Genomic DNA, 23,324 nt, shown 5'->3' with positions numbered 1-23,324 from the left:
AAGGCCTGAGCGAGAAGTGAGAGAGGCTGGAGCGTCGGCAGCTCTGCTTTAATGTGCAAATCAGTATCCATTATATAGACGGACGTGCTTTATAAAAGATGCATGTCAAAACAAAACTCAGAGGCATATTATCGAGCTACTTAGGATTCCTTTAGCTGGAGAATGGGCATTACACTTTGAGACATGAGGGAAATGATTGTATGCAATAAATCTATGGTTTTAATGTAAATCAGAGATAATCATTTGGATTATGCAACTGCTCTGGTAAAACCACCTGTCTTTGTTTCTGACAGCAGTGCAGTGGTATGGCTGTAGAAATGTGATTGAATTTTGTTAAACTGATCAAGTCCCTGGGTTGGGTACAACTGATTATTGATTAGTAAATATCATTTAGAGTTCAAAAAGCTGCATGATTGAAATGAATATGGACATCTGAGATTGTGCCGACAAGTTAAAGCTGAGTTGAATGTTGTAGTCTGCTGCCACCTGTTGGACTGCTGACATGACAACACAAGTCTAGAAGAAACGTTCTTTTATCCCTATGAACAGAACTTCTCCATCATTATCTTTTGAGAAAAATAAGTTAAATTAATCCCCAAAAGAAAAAAAGATCATGGTTCATCCATTGTTATGGTTTTGAGGTTCCTGTTGAATGATACCTTATACTTTTAAACAAATCCATTAAAAGTTAAACCTACTTTTTACTCAACGAGATTTATGTGTCAACTTTTAACAGCCTTCTATGTAATTTTAACCTGAGTGAATCAAACCACACTTTGTAGATTTGTAATTATCTTTTGGGGGGGGAAAAAAAGTCTCAAATAGAAATCACAGCATTACACTAAAACAATTAAGTCACTAAATATAAATACAACAAACAGACACATAACAATGATACATTTGTCCAAATTTATTAACCAACAAAACAGTGAATCTGAGACAGAAAGAAAAATCCATTTAGATTCACTTCTTTGCTGCTTCTTCCTCCTCTGCCAGGGTCTTGAGCATCTCTTCTTTCTTGGCCAGGATACGCTCCTCTCGGCGTTTGCGGGCCTCCTTGGTCTTTGAGCGGCGAGCCTCAGCCTGGTCACTGCATCAGAGAAGGGAAGGTGGAAATGGAGAGAAAATTAGCTCCAGACAAATGAAAGATTATGGCATGAAATAATAACACAGATCTAAATGAAAGAGGGACTTACGAGAGAAGCTTCTTGCGAGCCTTATCGGCCTTCAGCTTGTGGATGTGCTCCATCAGGATGCGCTTGTTTTTGAAGACATTACCCTTGGCCCTCAGGTAGAGACTGTGGTACCTGGTGGAAACAGTAAATACTTCAGAGTGACACTAAGAACAAAGAGCCCTTCCTGAAAATTGGATTAGAAAATACTGTCTCTTGTTCATTAGCAATGAGCGCTGGAGTTCATACTTACATGTGCCTGTCAATCTTCTTGGACTCCCTGTAGCGACGAAGAAGACGACGCAGGATTCTCATGCGCCTCATCCAGGACAGCTTCTCTGGCATACGAGCATTGGCTGTACCCTTTCTCTTACCTGGTTGGAGGAAACAAACATATATTGTTTAAAAAGATATCGCAACGTTAACCCATGGGCATACATTTTTCTAATACTGCAATTACAGTATGGGAAAGGTGGAAAATGGACAGGAACATTACTTGTGAATCAGTTACGCACCATAACCAGTGTGACGTCCCTTGCGGCGTGCCAGCGTGTTCTTGCGGCAGCGAGCACGGGAATGGACCGTCACAGGTTTCCTGATGATCAAGCCATCCTTCACCAGTTTTCTGATCTGCTGGCCTGCAGGACAAATGCAACATAGACAAAGGTTGAGCTCTGGGGCTGAGTTACACAGGTTAACAAATTGAGAACTATCGAAGGCAAAGTCAAAAACTCACGAGAGTTTGCGTTCGCAATCTCATTGGTCTCGTTGGGGTCTAGCCAAACCTTCCCTTTGCCACAACGCAAGACGCTGGACGCCAAGCGCTTCTGGAGCCTGAGCATGCTGGTTAAAATAATGAGAAATATTAGTTAGCAAAAAATGCATAGTGTTTAGGAGCTTCTATGAACATATGAGACTTGGAAGGGGTCCCTCTTTAAGCTCCAAGCTGTTGGAACAGCCTGCTTGAAGACATGAGAGCAGCCGAAAGTGTTGAAATCTTTACACGCCAGCTTAAAACCTCTTCAGCCAGTTTTATGAACCTATTTTAATTCTATTCCATTTGCTTTCCTAACAAAATATTACTACCAGTAATATGTATAGTATATTTGTATCTTTTTTGGTGTTTTCTTCTTTTCAAATCTTTGTATTGTTATTAAAGCTTTAAAATTGTCCTATTCTTGTCTCATCAGTAAATTGTGAAGCACCTAAAATGGCACAAACATTTTTTGAAGGGTTCATAGAAGTAAAAGTTTATTTAAAGTGAAGATCACACATAAGCATTGATATCTACAATCTTTCATTGCCTGAAATTACGAATTCAAATCAATTGAATAATTTAGGTAACAATCCAGGTTTTTATTTGTGCTTAAAATACTTTCACTAAATTGTCAATTCTTTACTCACTTTAGCACTGACAGACAAGGTTATTGGCAAGTGAGGTCAATTCTGCATTTCTAAATCTGGTTGGGAAATGGAGAATCACGTTCGATAAAGAAACACAACAAGTATTTATAATTCAAGAACACCTGCTACTTTAATTTAGATGTGAACTTATTTACAGGACAGGTGCAACGTCCGCTGGTTGTCTCAATAGGTCCTAGTACTGGTAGGTTGAATTGTCATTGATTTCTTATTTATAAATTACTTTCCCTGTGTTTTGCAGGTCATGCTGAATAACTAAATCCAACTCGTTTAGCCTTAAGTAACCCTAACTTACGTGATACAGGTCGTCAGCAGCCGCAGGCAGTTGAGGTAGATCAGGTTGAAAAGGAGGTAGCAGACATGTGATTGATTGGACGTGTTATGATATTAACTGAATTTCAACAGAGAGACAAACCCGTACACTGGAGGAAGCTAACAGCTAACAGTGGCGTGACTGACATTTAACCGTGTTCGCTCAAAATAAGATCCAGTTCCTGACTGGTTAGCCACCGAGGAGCTGTTGTGCTTCAGTAGCATGTTGTGACATGTTAGCCCGGCTAACGTGGCTAAGTTAGCTAGCTCACCAACATAGGCCCCGAGGAGACTTCACATAAAATATAGAAGAATTCACTCCACACCGAGCGGAACTATAGGCCGCCATGTTTTTACATTAACAGAACTTCCCCCATGTTAAGTGTTTGCTGAGAGTATAAATAGATTTAATGGTGATGCGTGTTTCTTACCTCATGGCTGCTGCTAGCTACTGAGAAACTGAAGAAACCGGAAGTCCGGGGACTTGATATTATAACGACGATCACGTGGTCGAATCAATTAGCAGTATCAGGAAATTATGAATGAAGGCAGATTTTATTTGTGATTGTAAGCACTGAAGTTTCGTTTGAAATATTATTATCTATTTTGACATTCATAGCTTACTCTGCTTTAAAACTATTTTAAGTGATTAGATTGACCCGTCCCCCCTCATCACAAGACAGTGGTACGGTCCAATAGGATGTATTTCAGATGTCTGTCCACTAGAGGGGGCGCTACCTCCAAAGGTCTTTTTACGTTTAATTGACTGTAGTTAAAACAAACCTGCTCTTTGTATTAGTCTATTTCTAAATAAAAGTGAATTTACCTTTTTGAAGTGCTACATCTTGAGAAACACACACACACACACACACACACACAAACACACACACACACACACACACACACACACACACAGTAGGATTGTTAAACAATCTCAACAATGAAACTAAATAATCTAAAACAAACTTATTAAAAAAAAGCCAGTTTGTTGAGGAAATGCAACGTTTCGTCCTGATTTGTTTTGACAGATGAATCATAATATGAGATTCTTTGAATTGTATAAAATGAATCGTAACTCAGGAACTAACAGTGGGATGTGAGCTGTGGGGGGCGGATTATACAAGATCGTTCTTCTTTCTGCTCCTTTTCAATCTAGATTTTAGCTTTGTGGTTGCATTTAAAGAGGAACAGGATCTTTTGGTAGAAACTGAATATAAAATAATCATTGAGGTTTTCACCAGTGTGTTTTATCCTAATCCAACGAATTGTTGTTTCTTTACCCTAAAATGGGCCCTTTATACATATCAGGAGCATGTCCTCTCTACGGAGGCCACCATTTTTTCCCCCAGTTGTCCAAACTGGAAAATTAGAAACCTTTTGAGTTTCAATGACACCTGAAGGCTACTACAGGTTCTCCTATATGCTTGTAAGGGTGTTCTGCTGCAGCATGCAACTTCACCGCTAAATTCTACACACTGAACCTTTCAATTGTTTTGTTTGGTCGATGAATTAAATAAACTTTTATAAAATAATAATAATATAAATATATGAATGAATATAGGAGTGGATGAATAAATCTTAAGCTGTTATGACTGGAATGATATAAATACGCTCTTATCCTCACAGTTCAACCCCTGAACATAAATCTGGCGTCACAGCTGATGAAGCAAAAACAACACGCAGAACGCTGCCCCCTCTGTTCGCTGGCCGAACTGCACCCTCGCCGTGTGCTTGGTGGCTGCTGCTGCTGCTGCTTCTTCTTCTTCTTCTTCTTCTTCGTCTCGTCACATCTTGATCTGTCGGAGCTGAGCCGGTCCGTCCCGAGCAGAGCCGGGCCAACGCGACCGACACACCGGGGAGCTCCACGCTGCTGCCGGCTGCGGTTCAGTCAAACGGGGATATTTGTGAGATATGAGCCAGCGGAACGCGACATTGAAGGTGAGTGTGGTGTCGTCCTCCCCGGAGACCACCGGCTGGCTAGCGGGCTAACGCTAACCCCCCATCGGTAACTGTCACCGAGGCGCCGCGGTTATTGTCCGGGAAACGACAACAACAGCCCCCGCGAGGTTCGCTGCTCGACGTCCCCCGGGGGGAACGTTAGCCACCGGTAGCGGCTTTATCACACCGAGGGGGATTTAACCGGTTTAACGTGGCGTTAGCCGGTTAACCACAGCATTAGCCGGGAGTTTAAAGGACCCCTGACGGCATGTTTTTATTAACCTTGACTTGCTACGTTTGCTCCCGTGATAGAAACGGAATTAACCGCTGACACGTGAGCCTTGCACCGGGTTATAGTGACTCCCTGTCGGCAGCACGCCATGTGCAACGTGCTGAGAGACGTGGTTGGTCAGCTGAGCGCGAGCCCCGCGGTGACGGGACCCATCCATAACTCGACGATCCAGCTTTATTCAGACCTGACAGCGGCGTGTCCCCCTCTGCAGCCCGGCCAGACACCAGGCTGTCCTGCCCCTGCCTGTCCGGGGCCATTGTTGTCTGCCCACCCAACCCCCCTCTCCCCTGCTCCACACTGTATCTGCACAGCCCATCTGTCATCCACTCTCCTGCTTGACCTGCTTGTTGCAGACAGCTTGCAGCGTGTGTCACGGATTAACCCAATCCTGGAAACCGTATGAACAGGAGTGTTAGTGTTGGTCTAAAAAGGGAAAATTATAAAGCGTCTGGGTCAGAGTAAGCCAGCTTTAAAAACGATTACTGCTCTCTCTCCAGCATATTGAGATTAATAGTGGATTGTACCATTTTGTTATGAGGGCTATGAGCAATCAAACAATACCATGCAACAATCAATAATTATCACATCAAAACCATCAAAAGCAATATATCTTAAGTCAAACATATATATCAATATGTTGTTTAGCACAGTGAGGAGGTTTAACACATATGTGATCTACCTCACAGTAAGTAGTAAGATGTGTGCCTGTATCACCTGTCTGTCATTCTCTCTCCACCAAGAAGAGTTTAAAACCACAATCTTCACTCAGGAGCAATAATCAGTCTTTAAAGATAAATGATAAAGTGACATTGATCAACACAATTATCGACATCAACAGATTCTTATCATGATGTCATTTTTGGCCGTATCCCTTCCCAGCACTATTACTTCTCTTTTCTCTGTTTGTCTTACTTGATCGTAAAGTTAATAGCACGATAAAATGTCTGCAAAGAAAGAGCCAAGCTTACATCAGCAGACTATATTATTGGATATTTTCTGTGTGCTCCAGAAGTAATATTGGAAGCAGCTATCTAGCTGACAAGGGGCTATTTGCCGATATTGCCAAACTTCATTGTTGATAATGATGCATTCTAAAAAAAGACAAGAAATACTGATTGTGCTGACATACTCCTAAAATTCAATATGACTCTTGGTGATAAGATGGATTTCACGATTTTTTTTTTCCTGTGAAGACTAGAAAAGTCACGATTTACTCGTATTCATATCTTTTATTACTTTACCCGATACTGCCAGTTTATTAACTTCAATGTGAACTTTATTGCTCTATTAAGACTTCCTCCATCTGTTACCTAATCCCAAACAGCTCATTATTTCTAACTAAATCACCCCATCGAGTGGAGTACTCCCGGTCATTCACCCCTTTGGACCTTTATAATCAGTGTGGATATCACACATTCCCACCACAACACCACCAGAGGACAATGGTTCAAAAGGCGCTGACTCCCTGCTGGATTATTTCCCCCGAGGGGGATGCATGTCTATCACCTTCACCTTATTATTCACAAACACACGAGGATGCACATTCCCTCAAGCTGCACATATTGTACAATGTTCGGTATGAGAGCCTTCATTCATGAAATGACTCGCTAACCTATTTACCTATGAATGAGGAACAGTGTTTTGAGTGCTCTCGGCATGCTTTCTGCACTTTGACCTTGTCGCTGTCGGCCTTGCGCGTTGTATTTTGTTATTGATGTGCAAATAGTTGTTTGAAGGACTTGATTTCACATCACAGGACAGCAGCTAAATGCTCAGCATGATTCCAGCCATTTCCTTACATGTGTAAAAAGCTCTTTTTAATGTGAGTATTTGATGTTCACACCATGTCAAACACGTTCTCTGAAGTTTGAGTGTTTTTTGCTTCCCAACAACCTGGTTTGCTTCTATCCTGAGTTTTTGGAAGACCTCAATTTGATTTATTCAGAAAGAACCTGAGATACTGATTCAAAACAAAGTCCAGGATTTACTTTGTGCAACCTGTGAATTCAGTGATGTAGAGGATGTGTCAAGACAGTTCACAGGTTCACATTACAGTTGCTATGTTAAAGATATGGATATGTTGGTTATGGTTTGCTGTTATCATTGATGTACTTTGCATCAGACAAGTCTATGTTGGACCAAAAGCTGTGTGTATCTCCCAGTGCAGTCACAACATCATTCACCTGCTTAGAACTAGACAGAAAACGACAGGGGAACAACAGACAACAACCTCAGTGTTTAATTGTGTTTGTAGGTATTTGGGGCCCAGATGCGGCACACCTCCAGCTTAACAAAGGCTTAGCAGGACAATCAGCAGCATACTGTAGGACAACATGTGTTCTGTATGTGTGGTCACTCCAGGTCACATAATATCATAAAGTTCTATTTTACAGTCTTTTTAATCGCCAAAACGTCACCTCAAAAAATACTACGTATAAATACATATTGCCACATAAACTTGAATGGGGAAAAAAAGACTTTGACGCTATTGTAAAGTGTCGCATTCTGGTATTTATGACTCACTCGCACATGTGTGACACAAATAAAGACTTGAATGAATGATGTGCCGGAGGGAGGAGCAAATGGTTGAGTTGAGTTGCATAATAGGCAGCTGCCACCCAGTGTGTCACAAAGGTCCCTGAGGTGCTGGGGGTGTGTAACGTACTGCACTTTCTGCTGCAAATCCTTGTCGGTTATTTGAAGCACTCAGACCCGCCTGTAAATTCCATCCAAAGTGTGTGTATGGGGATGCGTAGGTTAACAATGTAAACCTCACCTATGTGGAAAATCGGGTCCAGCTGAAGCCACCTCATATTCGCAGGGTGAGGCATCGTGTGGGAGGGAGCCACATTTCTTTTTAGCTCCTGGATGTTTCTCTGAATTTATTGATGAAATGAGGCTGGTGGCGTCTGGCAGCAGAGGTCGGAGCTTTTGGAGAGCTGCATGCACAATACAATTAAAACTTTCTGAAAATCTAAATTGCTAAATGCAAATTTGTCTAAAAATTAAATTAGTTTCAAGCAGCACTTATGACTAAGGCTATAAGGGATGTAGTTAATTTGCAAATTTCAAAAGTAGTCCAGGAGTTGAATCGCTTCAATCGCTTTAGGTTTTAAATTAATCTACCTGCGGTTCGTCTGAAGTTAATTCTCATTTGGTCGGTTTGAAATAAAAACTAAATGACATTTGGTACCAGACAAAAAATTATATAAAACATTTTCTGGCATCTGATCTCTTGCATAGAATATTAAACTTGGCGATTGCCTGGAGTGATGTCTGTATTAAGATGTAAAATGTAACCTCATGATATCCCTGTGTCTTCATCAGCTTGCCAGCTAGTGCTGTGTGACCTGGAGGGAGAGCAAAGAGAGCGGAGAACATGGAGCTGTCAGATGGCCTGTTGCTGCAGGTCAACAATGGAGAGCAGTGGTGCAACCGCTGGAAGCATCCCAACGATGACTCAGTAAGCCACAGATTTATCTTCTTAGCGCCATCACAGGATAAGCTCTGAACATCTTATCAGATTAGGTGTTGAATCTAGCCCCCGCATTGTTAATGATACATAGAATATCCTTAATGATTTTGTGTTTCTAGGACCGCAGTACCAGCCCCTCAGTCCTGCGCTGTGTTACCAGCACGTGGAAGGAGGGCCTGCTGAACAGAAAGAGGCCCTATGTCGGCCGCTGCTGCCACTCCTGTACACCACAGAGCTGGGTAATGTTACACCACAGATAATTAACTCCCAACATCAATTCATTTGCTCGATTCTGGTCGGGTTCAGTTTATCGTTTGGTATGAATTTTTATGACTGAGAAAAAAGGGATTAATATGCAGTGTAGTGGAGTGCAGAGTAATTCAAATGCACAAATATACTTTTTTATCAGGAAGTCCTAGAGAGCTTAATTCGGTCCGGTACCACAGCTTGGTTTGGTAACTTCTCTGTGCAGTTGAAAACCAAACACTACAGGCATTAAAGAGCACAGATCCCTGCAGAATGTTTATGAACAGGCAACACTAGGACAAGGCAATAAGATTGGTAATGACACATCCCATATTCTTGTAGGAGGTTTAAAGTCCCTTGCAGAAGGTTGAAGCAATTTAGAAATGAATAAACTCCCGTGTCTATAAAGCTTTTAAATAGTGGCAGATAAGACAGAATTGGCACTTGAGGACACTGAGTCCTCATATGCATTTTTTGCATTGGTATTTTTACTGCTGGTTGGTACATATTTATTTATTTTAATACTTTCTTAATTGGATTTCTTTTTTGAAATTATTATGGATTTTTCTATGATGTGTGTGTGTTTGCATAAATCCTAACACATTTCTATTCTAACTCCAAACTGCACTAAGCTTAGTATCACATTTTTCTATATTTTAATCTGTTTGGTTGTTTCCATAATATCCATATGATCAGAGGACATATCATAGTGAGCAAAATAATGACTGTATATCAATATAACAAAGCAATACCAGACTTCATATGACTTCCCAAGTAGTTCCATCAATGGCCCAAGGTTGTTAAGCTGTATAATGAGCCAAGTACTCTTCCAAGACAAATAAATCAGATGGAATATGCCAGTAGTCATTCATTAAGTTAATTCACTGAAGCCTGGTTGAAACTTCAAGTATCTGTTTTATTGATAATCACTTTCGGTTCTGTCACAGGAGAAGCTGTTCAACCCGAGTATTCCATCTCTGGGATTGCGTAATGTCATCTACATTAATGAGACCCACACAAGGTAAACAATACTAAATCAACGCTGTCGTGGTATCCCTTCCTTTCCAGTGTATTTTGCATCATGAACTTCATGACCAGCTGGTGAACTCTTTGCCTGTTTTCTTCGGGTCGGATGTCCCCTTAAATGTGCCTTTGCAACAAGAGCAATAGGTGAAGCTCCTCCTGTATAGTACAGTGAATACACTACAGACAATGGTCTTCCAAACAACCTTCATATGATAAGTCAGGTGAACTGATCTGTGGAACAGTGGAAAGGTAGAGGGATGAATAATTGAAAGAGTTTTTGTCAGTGGACACCTGACGCATGCATCCACTGCCGGAGCTTAACAGGCAAAATACTTTAACTTTAATATTTCAAAACCTCAACTTCAAAACTATAAAAACATGAGATTGGTTTGAATTTAAACATCTTGCTTTCCCCCCCAACTATTGTATATGTCATTGTGCACCAAATTGCAAGGGAATCTAGTTTTCTTTATTCTGCTTTGTATAAGCATACAAACCGAAACATCCCAGAGTCAGGATGGGCTGAGCTCACAATGGATAAGTTAGTATTGTGAATTTTGTCAGTATCGTGTGAACTGACCTTAACACAGCCACCTTCATTGTCGTGAAGGCTGCATGTAATGGATATGTCAGTTTGAGCTTCTCACTTGCTGCAGAAAATGTGTTAAATTACCAAGAAATCGATGTAATCAAATACTCTGAGTTTTGTTTTTAACATGCTAATGGTCAATTGTGAGCTGTTAGATTATACCCTCAGTTGTGTATGTGTGTGTATGTACATGCATGAGACAAATATATATGTGTGTGTGTGTGTGTTTACGCATTCTAAATCAACTTTTCTACACAAAGCTATGTATCTTCACACACAGTTTATTTCAGGATGCAAATCCTCTTTACATCTTCCTTTGTGTTCACCGGTGTGTGTGTGTGTATGTTTGTGTTTCGCAGACAGCGGGGCTGGTTGGCGCGCAGGCTGAGTTATGTGTTGTTTGTGATGGAGAGAGACGTGAACAAGGACATGTTCCCCAGAAACGTGGTGGACAATGTGCTGAACAACAGCAGGTAGGTGTCAACATGCATGTTAAAGTATACTGAGTATGTGGTAGCTGTTTTTTGGAATAAAACCCTATTTGGAGTGTTTGTAGTCTAGAAGATTCAGCCTTATATTTGAGCTCTGCTTCTTGTGATTCCAGGGTGGAGACTGCGATCGTGCAGGTAGCCACAGAATTGGAGGCTGCAGCGAGCCAACCTGGGCAGGAGCCTAAAGCTGTTAGCAAAGTGAAGCAGAGAGCCAGGGCCTTCCTCCAGGAGATGGTGGCCAACGTTTCACCGGCCTTCATCAGGTACATCTACAACAGAAATCTTCCCTCAGCTACTCCGATGAGTATTGCAACACCTTAACCTCAGAGTAGAGTCATTGATCGGACTGCAGTCAAATTCACATTACTGCAGAATGTTGAACTCTCTACTACATCTTCACTTCGTTCAGGCTGACAGGCTGGGTTCTCCTGAGGCTATTCAATGGTTTCTTCTGGAGCATACAGATCCACAAAGGTCAGCTGGAAATGGTCAAGAAAGCTGCTACAGAGGTTAGTAGTAATGATTGCATATGAAGTTGGATTTTTTTTATCCATTATCTGTATATGTTCTGTCCCCAATTAGAAATTGTCTGTTTTATGTAAAAAATCATGTTTCTTTATCGTTCCAGCAAAATGTGCCCATGGTCTTCCTCCCTGTTCACAAATCCCACATCGACTACCTGCTCATCACCTTGATCCTGTTCTGTCACAACATCAAAGCTCCACATATAGCAGCAGGAAACAACCTGAGCATCCCCATCCTCAGGTAACAGACCCATGAAGCCTGGTGTCTGATTTTATATTGCGATATTAAGGGAATATAAACCTTGTTTTTTCTAACCTGCCTCAAATCGTAAAGAACCTAATTAAAACGAAGACAGGAGGAATTCCTCCTTAGGTCAGCGGAAGTATTAAACTGTGACAGGCTACAGGAGAGGGAAAAAAATTAATATATATATTTTTTCCCAGCACTCTGATCCGTAAACTGGGAGGATTCTTCATCCGGCGGAGAATGGAGGAGACGGGAGATGGAAAGAAAGACATATTGTACCGATCACTCCTAACCGCAGTAAGTCCCAAGAGTCTTTATCTAATTTTTCCGCTCTAACTCTTTTTTGGCGGAAATCTGCTTTACCTGATCTTTTTCACTAGCTTTGCCGACCTGCACTCACTTTACCAAATCCACCAACACTCATCACAAATTTTAAGGACCTGGTCACTCAAAGCACGAGACGCGCACAGCCAGGACATCAGGGTTGAAGTTACCGGAACGATCCAGATCCCACGATTACTGTTACTAACAATGTAAAGTCATTATAAGCTGGCATCCCTATGTACAGAAATGTAATTAGGCAAACTTCTCCTCAGCCAGAAGCACAGGCAATAAAAAAGGCATTTGCAGCTCTAGCTCTGGTTGCTCTAGTGCCTCGGGTTCCCAAACTGGGGTACATGTACCCCAAGGGGTACGCGAAGTGGTTCAGGGGGTACGTGGGGAGAACATTTTATCTGCGTTTTCAAAGTGAAAAAGCCCATAACATTTTCAAACTGAGCTATAAATAATCGTGCAATATTAAATAGTCTGAATAGCCAACTCGCATTGCCAAAAATACCCATATTCAGCAAAATAATTACACTGCCAAAAAAAGTTACAGGTAGGTTAGTGACCGTTAGTCAAAAGTAGGGATGGGCATAATTAATCGACAATCGATTAATTGATCCTTAAGAATTTCGTAGATGACATTATTTTTGTCATCTACGATTATTATAAGTCCTGAAATCCCTGACAATTTCAAAGTTTCAAGTGTTATAGGCTGTATACGTGCGTCGGGGGGGTACGTAGCTGGAGATTGAATGTCTGAAGGGGTACGAGACTGTAAAAAGTTTGGGAACCACTGCTCTAGTGCAAGCTAAACCTGGATATCAGTCCTCTTCCAAGTTTATTCCAAATGCTACAGCCTAGAGTCTATTTCAGGGAAAAGCCTTTGCTCTAAAAAGTTTCTACATGGCGACAGACAGCTGTGTACATACTGCACACTGGAGACTGATGCACAACATGGCTTCTTTGGCACATGCTCAGTACCCTGCAATGTGTTGATGAGAATGGGGGTGGGGGGTCGGTCAAGCTGTTGACCTCCACTCATTTTGAACTTGGATATACAACAGCTGCACAGCTTTTAATTTGCTTTACCTCCAACTTGTAATGGAGTCAATGTTGTGTCTCTATAAAGAAGGTTTTTGCACAAATTGTCCTTCACACCCAGTCTTTGCACATTTGTCTCACTTCCAACATCTAGTCAGTGCCACCATTTCTCATTCAACGTCATCCCACCCTTCTCACTTGCACGTTTCATCCATCTCCCTTCAGTACACTGAGGAGTTGTTGCGTCAGCAGCAGTTTTTGGAGATCTACCTGGAGGGTACGCGCTCTCGCAGCGGTAAGCCGTCCACAGCACGTGCAGGCATGCTGTCCCTTGTGGTAGATGCACTCTGGAGTGGGTCCATACCTGACGTACTGGTGGTGCCGGTTGGGATCTCCTACGACCGCATCCTGGAGGGCAACTACAATAGTGAGCAGCTGGTAAGTGCCTGGATGTTACGGTTATTTCTAAGGTTTTACTAAGTCGTTAAAAAACACACTCACCATAAATAAATTGTATATGGCTTCTGGAATTGTGAGTTTATTTCAATGTGTTCTCGAAACAAGAGCGTTTTGTTTTGAGACAGAGTATTTCAAAGTTTGAACTGCTCCTGTCTGAACTCGTCTATCCCTGCAGGGAAAGCCCAAGCAGAATGAAAGCTTGTGGGGAATAGCGTGTGGAGTGTTCCGGATGCTGAGGAAGAACTACGGCTGTGTGCGGGTTGACTTCAACCAGCCGTTCTCTTTGAAGGTGATTGATTGCAGGTTCAGCTTTTGACGAATATAAATACTTTTATCATTGCCGATAATGAAAAGCTGTGTTATTGATGTCACATGGATTTTTCTTAATTATCCTTTTGTGTGTCAAATAAAGGAATACCTGGGTACCCAGAGAAACCGCCATATTCCAGCCCCTGAGTCCATGGAACACACCTTGATGCCCATCATTATTTCTGCACAGTAAGTGTAGCCACACTCCAGACCGCTGACATCTTTATCCACCCAGTGTTCAAGCTCTAAGGAGTCCCACTGTCCCACCTGTAACATTATGACCCCTCGTCTCCACTCTTGACTTCTCCCTCCTGCTTCTTCGCAGCAGGGTCTGTTATCTGACATCTGAGCGCAGCACTCTAGTTGATCGGAATGCGTCACTTGAGTTCAGCGCTGTCCCCTCGTAATAAGAAGCTTTCGTTATATAATGTCAGTCAACCGCAGCTATTTCCCTCTCTGTTTCTCATCTTGATTAATAGGCTTTCCACACTTGCTTTCTTGCTGCTGTTTGCTTTAACACATTATAGCTGTTTACATTCTGGAGAAGTGACATAGATGCCACCACAATCCTGTCCTACTAAGTATGTCCTCTTCACTGTGGTGACATAGATCCAACTAATTTACTGTCAGGTTTAACTCTGTTCTTTAAACGCTTAACCTTCCCTGACCCACAGTCAGGAACTGAATTATTATCAGATTATCCCATGAGTAGAAGTGTATGCTGATAGTTGTGTCCATTCATAGCAACTCTGACACTGTCAAATATTGCATCCACATAGACAGCATTGTCCCATCCCAATTAGCCAGGAAATAAAGAGGAGATTAATGATAAAATTATAATTACATTTAGCAAGGAATCTCTTTCTTCGCTTTGTGTTTATTTAAAAACACTAATCAAGGTTTTTTGCAGTCTCAGCCTAAACTATTAATTAAACATTGTAAATATGTGGTCATCAAGTAAGTTACCGTTGTGTTTATGGTGGTTTTCAATATGATCCAAACTTTCCGCAGTTTATTTTATAACCCCTTGTTAAACAAGAGACAATGAGACTGACTTAGATGAGCTGCCATAAGCCTATAGGGCTATACCATTTGGGGTAAATCTGTGTACCATATCAATCAGAAATACTAAAATCGTTGTCAACCTGTAATTTTACATGTTTTTCTGCCACCTTTATTCTTTCAGGCCTGATGCTCAGCTGTTCCAGGGGCAGGAGGAGCAGCAGATGAACAGAGAGCTGCCCGATGACATCTTAAGACGGCAACTTATTAACAACCTGGCCAAGCACGTCCTCTTCAGTAAGAAATCCACAAAAACACAGCTTGTGATATTATTATTATTCCTTAATATGAATCTGACTGTCTATAATATTTGTGAATGATCAGAGGTCATGCATCATCATAAACACACCAGGATGCCAAATTTAGCCCATGGCTCGTGCTTTAAGAAGCACTGCCCCCATCACGTCTAAGTGCAGGGCTCTCCTCCTCATCTTGTGATAAAGGTGCACCTGCTAACTGGAGCAAAAGCAGCTCTCATGAAACGCTATCCATTATACCCCCTCCCTTTTAATTGAAATCCAACACAGCGCTGCATCAGTACATTCGCTTCACATCATTCCCGGCGTTTTGCTCTAGGGTAGCACTACGGAAACCGGTTCCCCCCAGCTAATTCAGCTGCATTTCCCCCCACCTCCCCATCCTCAGCCAATCACAGAGTCCCCAGCTGGATGGCATGTTGTTTTTAGCCAATGGGATGAAGGTGAGGAAAGAGAGGCAGAAGAGGGGAGGAATGCAGTACCAGTGCTCACAAGTGTTTTACTCCTCCCAAACCTGAACTAATCTCAAAATGACCAATAGTAACCCCTCAGCCTCACACACACTCTCACATGTTTCACTCCTACTCATAACTATAACTTATCTAGTTCATGGCATATTTTATTGTGGTCTGTTAAACCACAGAGCAGAAACTATTTTCTAATTATTATGATGTGTTAAATATTTGTAAGAACATGGCATCTGTCATATTGATTGATTGATTAACATAAATTGTGAATAAAGTTTTATGTATTTATCATGATTGATTGACATTGGAGATCAAGCATCTTCCTTCCAGTTTCATGACAGTTGCCATCATCTCTGCTTTGATAATATATTTGTGTTGTGTGGTGCTAATAAATTTGTCTTTGTGTCTACCTCTCAGCGGCTAATAAGTCGTCAGCAATCATGTCTACCCACATCGTGGCCTGTCTGCTCCTGTACAGACACAGACAGGTAAGTGGTTGCCTTTCATTTCCCCTCTGTCCCCTGAAACAACCCCACCCCTGCCAATTCCCCTCTCTCTTTTCTTGTTTGCATGCTTCCTCCATTACCCCAAGGTGATCCAAATGTCACATTACCCCTGCATGGTAGTAAGAGATCTCGCTCTTCCTGCCTGCACACCAACCCCCTCTGTACTTTAGTGGTGAGCTTCTGCCCTCTGCAGGCACACCAATGTAATAAGCTGACAGTGGAATTTGTTTTTCTGCTGCATAAAACAAACTTACGCCAGCTGTAGTTTTTAGTTGTTCCAAATCTGGGTTCATCCAGGTTTTTTGTTTTCAAATTTTTTGAGCATGTGTTTTTCTTTGTCTTCTCTCCAGGGGGTGGTGCTGTCAAAACTGGTGGAGGACTTCTTTAACATGAAGGAGGAGATCCTCTCCCGGGACTTTGACCTGGGCTTTTCAGGGAACTCTGAGGACGTGGTGATGCGCGCCCTCCACCTCCTTGGAAATTGTGTCAACGTGACCAGTAGTGCAAATCGCAATGGCGAGTTCACGATCGCACCCAGCCAAAGTGTACCTGCGCTTTTCGAGCTCAACTTCTACAGCAACGGCCTTTTCCACGTCTTCATTCCTGATGCAATCATTGGTACGTCGAGCCAGCAAGTTGTTAATTCTTGTGCTGTGCTAACTCTAGTGTATCACTGATCTTTATCATCAAGCTTCATGAATCTTAAAAAGTCATCGTTAGACTATCCAGTGCTGACGGTTAAATGTTTTCCCTCCTAAAATCTCTGTCGTCATGTGTCTGCAGCCTGTAGCATCCTGGCCCTGCAGCGAGAGCTGGTCGAGTCCGAGTCGGATCAGCCAACCGGTGGTCCCTGTAGCCTCCCTCTCAGTCAGGAGAGACTCATCCGCAAGGCTGCCGGGCTCTCCCACTTCCTCACGTACGAGGTGACGGTGGCACCGGTAAGTTCCACGTTTTTGACAATGCAAACTCTACATGATCAGTCTGTCAAGTTAGAAATTTAAGTCCAGAGGTTTCACTGTTTGATATCGGATTTGAGAAAATGTTTTCATTTTAACACATATTAAATCTAAATGTTTTCCTCCCTGTTTCCCTGTCTCTCATCCTCACCACAGCCCTGTCAGACGATTTACCAGGTTTTCCATGATGCAGTGACCCGGCTGATCCAGTATGGGGTTCTCTACGTAGCAGAGGTCCGTTTCAACACGCACAAATTACTGTGACACTAGATGGAAGTTGAGTCAGTGTTAACATCTTGGGAAGAGCTGCTTCAGTGGTCCAGATAGTCTTAACATTTATTTGTGTTTGTCAGGAGGAACAGGAGGAGCTGAGCCCCAGCCCCACAGAGGAACCTTGGTCCAAGAAGTTTCCCGAGCCTCTGTCCTGGAGAAGTGACGAGGAGGATGAGGACAGTGACTTTGGAGAGGAACAAAGAGATCGCTACCTCAAGGTCTGAATTAGAGATTAAAAACTGAATCCAATTGTATCACCACCATGACACATTAATTACTTGCACTGTCCAGCGTCTACAGGCTCCAATCACTGACTTTCGCTGCATGTTTGTTTTTCTTTCTATCAATCAGGTGAGCGTCTCTGCAGAGCACCAGGACTTCTTCATCTTCCTCCAGCGGCTGGTCAGCCCAGTGCTGGAGGCCTACAGTGGGGCTGCCATCTTTGTCCACAGTCTGAGTCAGCCAATGGCTGAGTCCGAATACACCCAGAGGCTTTTCAGATACCTGCTCACACGCACAGAGAGAGGAGTGGCTGCTTATGGTAACACTGAAATACTTTGTACTCCTATGTTAAATAAAGATATTATGAATAGAAGTAGCTCCCATTGATTTACAAAAGTGATTTCCTTAATGAGCTCTTGTATATAGCATATTAGAATGTCTATAATATATTTGTTTCTATTTCAGGTGAAAGTGCAACTCATTACCTTGTAAAAAACACAGTGAGGACATTCAAAGACCTCGGGGTAAGTGTGTGTTGAATTACAGGCCAAAGTGAGATGCGCTACATGGTTGTTGTTTTTGTGACTAGTGTAAGTTAAGCCGTTCAGGTTCTTCCAGCTGGATTAAACTTGTTCCTCCTGTTATTCTCCCTGTGTAGGTCTTGAAGGAGAGAAGAGAGAACAAGGTGAATTCTCTGGAGCTGAGCAGCACCTTTCTACCTCAGGCCAATCGGAACAAACTCCTGCAGTACATCTTAGGGTTCACGCTGCTGTGACCAAGACACCTCCCGGCCCAGCCCAGACCCCAGGCTCCTTCCACTAAAGGGCTTCTACTGGTTACTTCAAAAACAATCCCAGGTGCTACTCTGTGGAACGCTTTACCAGGAAGTGCCTTCACGCAAAAGCCGCTAACTGTTAGCCGTTAGCTGGAAGAGACTTGAAGCCAGTCTTCCCTTTTTTTTTTGTGTGTTTGTCTGTGACTCCCTGTCTTGGAACTGTGCAGCTGATGAAACACAACATGTGTCGTTACTTTGAAGAGGTACGTCTCGGTACGATCCGCATCTTCTTGAGCGTTGCCAGTGATGTGAAGAGGTTTTAATACTATCAGAATTTTAAACCATCAGAAAATATACAGCAGGATAGTAAACAAACACTTTTACAGCAATCTGAATAAAACACGCTGCCTTTCGCCAACACAAGTTAACAAGCTAAATATGCATTAAAATAATAGTGAACGTAATCAACAACCACGATGATGTGTTTATGTTAACTTTTCTGTTTGTTTGTCAAGCTGTATTATCTGCAGTGCACTCCAGTATCATACAGTAGAAAACGAAATGTAGTTCGATAACGTCTTGAAAGTAAATTCCTGTTTATAGTGCATTTAAATACATGCACTCTGGCAGCATCAGTAATATAGGGAACTTAAATAGAGAGATTTGCTGAACCCTGGGAGATATAGGATCCCTGCTAAATGCGAACATATGCAAATTTCCATTCACTAAAATATTTGTAAAAATCTAATCCTACGTATATTTAAGTCATATTTCACAGTTTAAGATATCAAAACAATAAGCTGCAAAACCAATTCAACTATTTACTAATATTTACTCGGCAAATACAAAATGTACCTGTTCAAAGTCCTGGGTAGTTGAAGCCTAAGATAAAGAGTATCCGTATTTAAGTGCATTCAACCAACTTATATCTAAGTGCATTCAGTTCCACATTTCATCTTGAGTTTTGATGACGAACGGTCTTTGTGTTTTTGCAACACATTTCTTTTCACTTTTCAATGAATGTTACATCACACAGCTCTTAAAATACTTGATACCAGCCATCACATCCCCTTGCATCGAACCGCAGCTCAGAAACTCTTTGGTCATGATTTTCAGGGACGGACTTCTGCCGAGAGAGCAAACTCACTCAGACAATTGTAAGTGCCCGTTTGAACAATAGGTCAGGTCTATGAGAGTTAGTTATTAGTGAGGATGTGATAGTGTTGTTGTACTGTACTTTGAGTTGTTTACATTTTAACAAAGACTGCTCTGACAAGCAGTAAAAACAAACAGTTTCCTCAACAGTTTATTTCCAGATGTTCAGCACGTTTGTTCTACTTTCTCAAATTTATATTGTAAAATATATAGTTAAACTTAAAAAACTATTTGTAAGTAGATTCTGATCATTTAAATTTTTTCTTTTTTTTTCTAAAATGCATGTCAGAAAGAATGTGTCAGGCATGCCGGGATTAAAAAAGACGTTGATGATGAAAATAAAAAAAAACACCTAAACAAGAATACTCAAGCGTATACCTCCGCCAAGGCCCCACAGTCCCCTTAATCATATCAAGCTGCACCAAATTATACACACTCATAGATGGCAGTCCCCCAAAATAAGTAATGACAAAAAAGCATTGTATTCATTAGCTCGCCTGGTAAAAGAAAGATGGAAAAAGATTCCTGGATCTGCCGTTTTGTCCAGATTTGCCCCAAATTGAATGGATTCTTTCTTGGCCCATGTCCCGTCCTTCCTCTAAGTTTTTGCAATAGTTTTGGCGGCTTTCTGCTGACAAACAAACTGTCTGGAGCTAAAACATAACCTTCATGGCGGGGGTAACTACCAAAATAAAACATTTCAGTGGAAGCTCACTGCACAGTAGCTGCACATTTCTCTGCGGTAGTTTGATGTTATATTGAAAAATAAGTTTGTAACACAACAGGACTCTTGTCTTATGTGTTAACCTCTAAATCCTGAGTGTAAAGGTTTAATATTCGTTGTTGTCCTATAAGGCTGACAGCAGCTGATAAGAAAGGGAGGAGGGCATCTAGGAACTACTGACCCAAATCTTAATGTGAATACATTGTGAATGTTACAATTCAACATTCTCCATCTGTCTGGGCAATAAGACGAATTGGGTGTCTGATATAAATTAATATTTATACCAAGAGCTGTAAAATTAATTTAAATCTTCCCAGCTTACAGCTATATTTAACGTTAAACTGCATATTTTCGTGCAGTTTGAATTTGTGTATGAAATAACCTGCGATTAGAAAAATATGTACTTGTTTGCAGATTGGTAAATTACACCAGTAGCATGTGGAAGAAGAGAAAAGTATGTGATTTTAAGTGGGAATGCGATCAGAGAACTCAGCTGAAACTCTCTGACATGTAAAGCTTCTCTGAGCCCACAATCTGTAACGTCCCATCCCCCCAAAACACACACACACACACACACACACACACACTGAGGGGACGCCACCGCCAGGACAAAACCACTACACAGACTGTACTGCATGTTTCCTCTGGTCGCCTTCTAATCATCGACTCTTCAATGTGAACTCCACGTAATCTGGGAATTGTATTTTACAGTCTAGTATGTGAATTATGTTGAAGAGCATAATATGTGTTTGTGTAGAAGCTAAAAAAATGTGTTACCTCTTGAATGTATCTCATCTGTCCCCTGAAGGGTTTGTGTGATCTTGTAGGAAACTCCAGAGTCTGTACAGATATGATATAGTTTTTATGAACTGTTCGTGGGGGTTGTTGAGACTGAAGCTGCATTAACAACATCCCACTGCAACTACTATGTACAAATTTTTGTAGAATTAAAAAAAATCATGCCTGTATCTGGGGAGCAGGTGCCTTTTTAATGCACTTAGTGTTTCTTTCGTTGTTTCTTTTTTTTGTGTGTGTTTTTTGTGCATGTTAAAAATATTTTTCCGTGTAGAATTCAAAAAGGTGGGTTGTTACTTAAAAAGAAAAAATATACAAGTGCAGAGAACCTGTGGTTACTAAAAGAAGAATCACCAGCTACTAAAAACAAATGTCACTTTTTTTTTTGTCCTTGCTTCCTCAAAGCATAGCACAATTGGCATTATTCTATATGGTTTTTGAATAAATTAATGATAGATTAACAATGGTCTCTTGTCTGTTGTCTTATCTTTGGGGAGGGGGGGGACAGTTAATGTTTCAGTATGGTTTAGGTTGGTCTGTTGTGAAGCAGCACCTTGCACGGCACCAGCACACCACACAATACAATAAGTATTTTACTGTCCACTATCATTCTATGGATTATTCTATTAATTCTTTCCTTAACATTGCTTAATTATGGGAAGTTCCTCTAACCTAGTGATTTAGGTGTTGGAGTTGTATTTTAAAATAAATGTGCTTTTAAAAGGGAAAATTGAGGCAAAGGTGCTTGATCCTAAAACCCAATATTGTATGTTTAACAATTTAAGTGAGGGTGACATGAATAGTTATTTTTAGTTTTTAATCAGTTCACTTTTTACATGTATTCTCCTCAGTGAATCTGCTCACACATTTTAAAGGTCCAACTTTGAGAGTGAACCACCGATAATTATTCTCTGAGCTTGTTGTCCTGCTACAGAATGAAATCTTGGAGCGATCAAACCCGCAGGGTTCCCACGGTACCTGGAAACCATGGAAAACATGGAATTTATTTTTTCATTTTCCAGGTTTGGAAAAGTCATGGAAACTGAGCAAAAGTGAACACTTACATGGAAATTGAAACAGTTATCCTGGAAAATTGTATTGGATGATGTGTAAAATAGTAATAAAATGAAACTATTGAGCACAGAATTAAGATAAGTTTATAAAAACCCTTTACATGTGAACAGCTCTTACTGTAGATAGAAATGGATGATCCCATGTTGTAGAACATGCTCTTGGCATCCTATCTGGTGTATTGGATGTTGGAATTTGATGAGGCAACCTGGTGATATGGACTTTAAAAGTATAGTTTCGGATTGGTGGACTTCGGGAATAATAACCGAGAAACATTACTCGCGATCTCAATAGAAGGGTCAAATACATGCATTTCCCAGCCAACACGGGAGCCTTGACATCTACAGTGAAACTTCTTATGCAAATTTATCCTCAAATGTAAGAAGCTGTGTTTCAACTGTGTGATAAACCTGGGTTTATCAACGTTAGTTAGTAACCTGTGCAATGTTGCTAGCTAGCAAGCTGCAACTTGCTAGCTTCAGCTTACACTAGAATTGTTGACGTAATTTTTACCTTGCTTTTAAAATACTAGAACTATGTTCGATCCCCATATGTATTTCACTCACTGACTTTTCCTAAAACCGTGTTATTCACCACATTTAGGGGAGTTTGTTTTGAATTTGGATTCATTAATGATGGTTAGCAAGCACATGCAGTGCAATCTTGCTAGCCAACATTCAGCTTGCTAACTAACTAACTAGTGTTGGCTAGCTTGCGTTGCTAGATAACTACCAATACATTTTCACATTAGGCTGTGACATTACTTCTATACTAGTTGACATGACCAGTCTAGTCTTGATACATTTTGTAACATTCATTCTTATATCTACTTTTAGCTATTTTGTGATTTTTCGTTTTTTCTTTAAAAAAATGATACTACTAAATAGGAACATTTGGGGTGAGACATTGTTTAGGTTGCTGTACTGAGGAACCACAGGGGAACCAGCCTTATGTTTTTTCTTTTAGGTTCATTAGTTTGATTTACAAAAGCTTTTACAGAGTAAGAGTAGGCATATTACCTCTTCAGGGTTCCCACGCTTGCCTTGAAAAAAAATTCCATGCTACCTCCTGATTTTCCAGGTACCATATTAAGTAATGATCTATAGGCCCCTGAAGCTTTCCGCGCCCCCCTCCCCTCACAAACACAACCCCCTAGGACACCTGACTACTAACTTGATTTAAAAGATGTGC

At 41.2% G+C, this 23,324-nt stretch overlaps 2 protein-coding genes across 4 annotated transcripts; one reads left to right on the top strand and one right to left on the bottom strand.

Moving 5' to 3' along the window:
* Positions 1-895: 895 nt before the first annotated feature.
* LOC128426618 (60S ribosomal protein L19) lies at positions 896-3,396 on the bottom strand. The gene is made up of 6 exons (XM_053413611.1): positions 3,338-3,396; positions 1,909-2,015; positions 1,688-1,810; positions 1,426-1,546; positions 1,197-1,307; positions 896-1,090 (listed from the first exon to the last, which is right to left on the bottom strand). Exons 1-6 carry the CDS (start codon positions 3,340-3,342, stop codon positions 964-966), a joined length of 594 nt encoding a protein of 197 aa, XP_053269586.1. The 5' UTR covers positions 3,343-3,396; the 3' UTR covers positions 896-963.
* A 1,275-nt stretch (positions 3,397-4,671) lies between these two features.
* Positions 4,672-21,526, top strand: gpam (glycerol-3-phosphate acyltransferase, mitochondrial). 3 transcript variants are annotated; one of them, XM_053414065.1, is made up of 21 exons: positions 4,672-4,844; positions 8,464-8,599; positions 8,731-8,850; positions 9,805-9,878; positions 10,832-10,945; positions 11,077-11,226; positions 11,373-11,472; positions 11,592-11,728; positions 11,932-12,031; positions 13,328-13,540; positions 13,737-13,850; positions 13,974-14,059; positions 15,057-15,169; positions 16,074-16,144; positions 16,513-16,780; positions 16,946-17,100; positions 17,275-17,352; positions 17,472-17,609; positions 17,743-17,932; positions 18,079-18,137; positions 18,272-21,526. In XM_053414065.1, exons 2-21 carry the CDS (start codon positions 8,516-8,518, stop codon positions 18,386-18,388), a joined length of 2,481 nt encoding a protein of 826 aa, XP_053270040.1. In that variant the 5' UTR covers positions 4,672-4,844; positions 8,464-8,515; the 3' UTR covers positions 18,389-21,526. The 3 variants fall into 3 exon arrangements, with proteins under 3 accessions (XP_053270040.1, XP_053270041.1, XP_053270042.1); XM_053414066.1 differs by lacking the exon at positions 4,672-4,844 and adding an exon at positions 6,753-6,958; XM_053414067.1 differs by lacking the exon at positions 4,672-4,844 and adding an exon at positions 6,981-7,958.
* Positions 21,527-23,324: the final 1,798 nt, after the last annotated feature.

This window comes from Pleuronectes platessa, chromosome 21, assembly GCF_947347685.1.
Source record: "Pleuronectes platessa chromosome 21, fPlePla1.1, whole genome shotgun sequence".
Classification (NCBI taxonomy): Eukaryota; Metazoa; Chordata; class Actinopteri; order Pleuronectiformes; family Pleuronectidae; genus Pleuronectes; species Pleuronectes platessa.
This window is presented reverse-complemented; position numbering and strand designations above follow the sequence as displayed.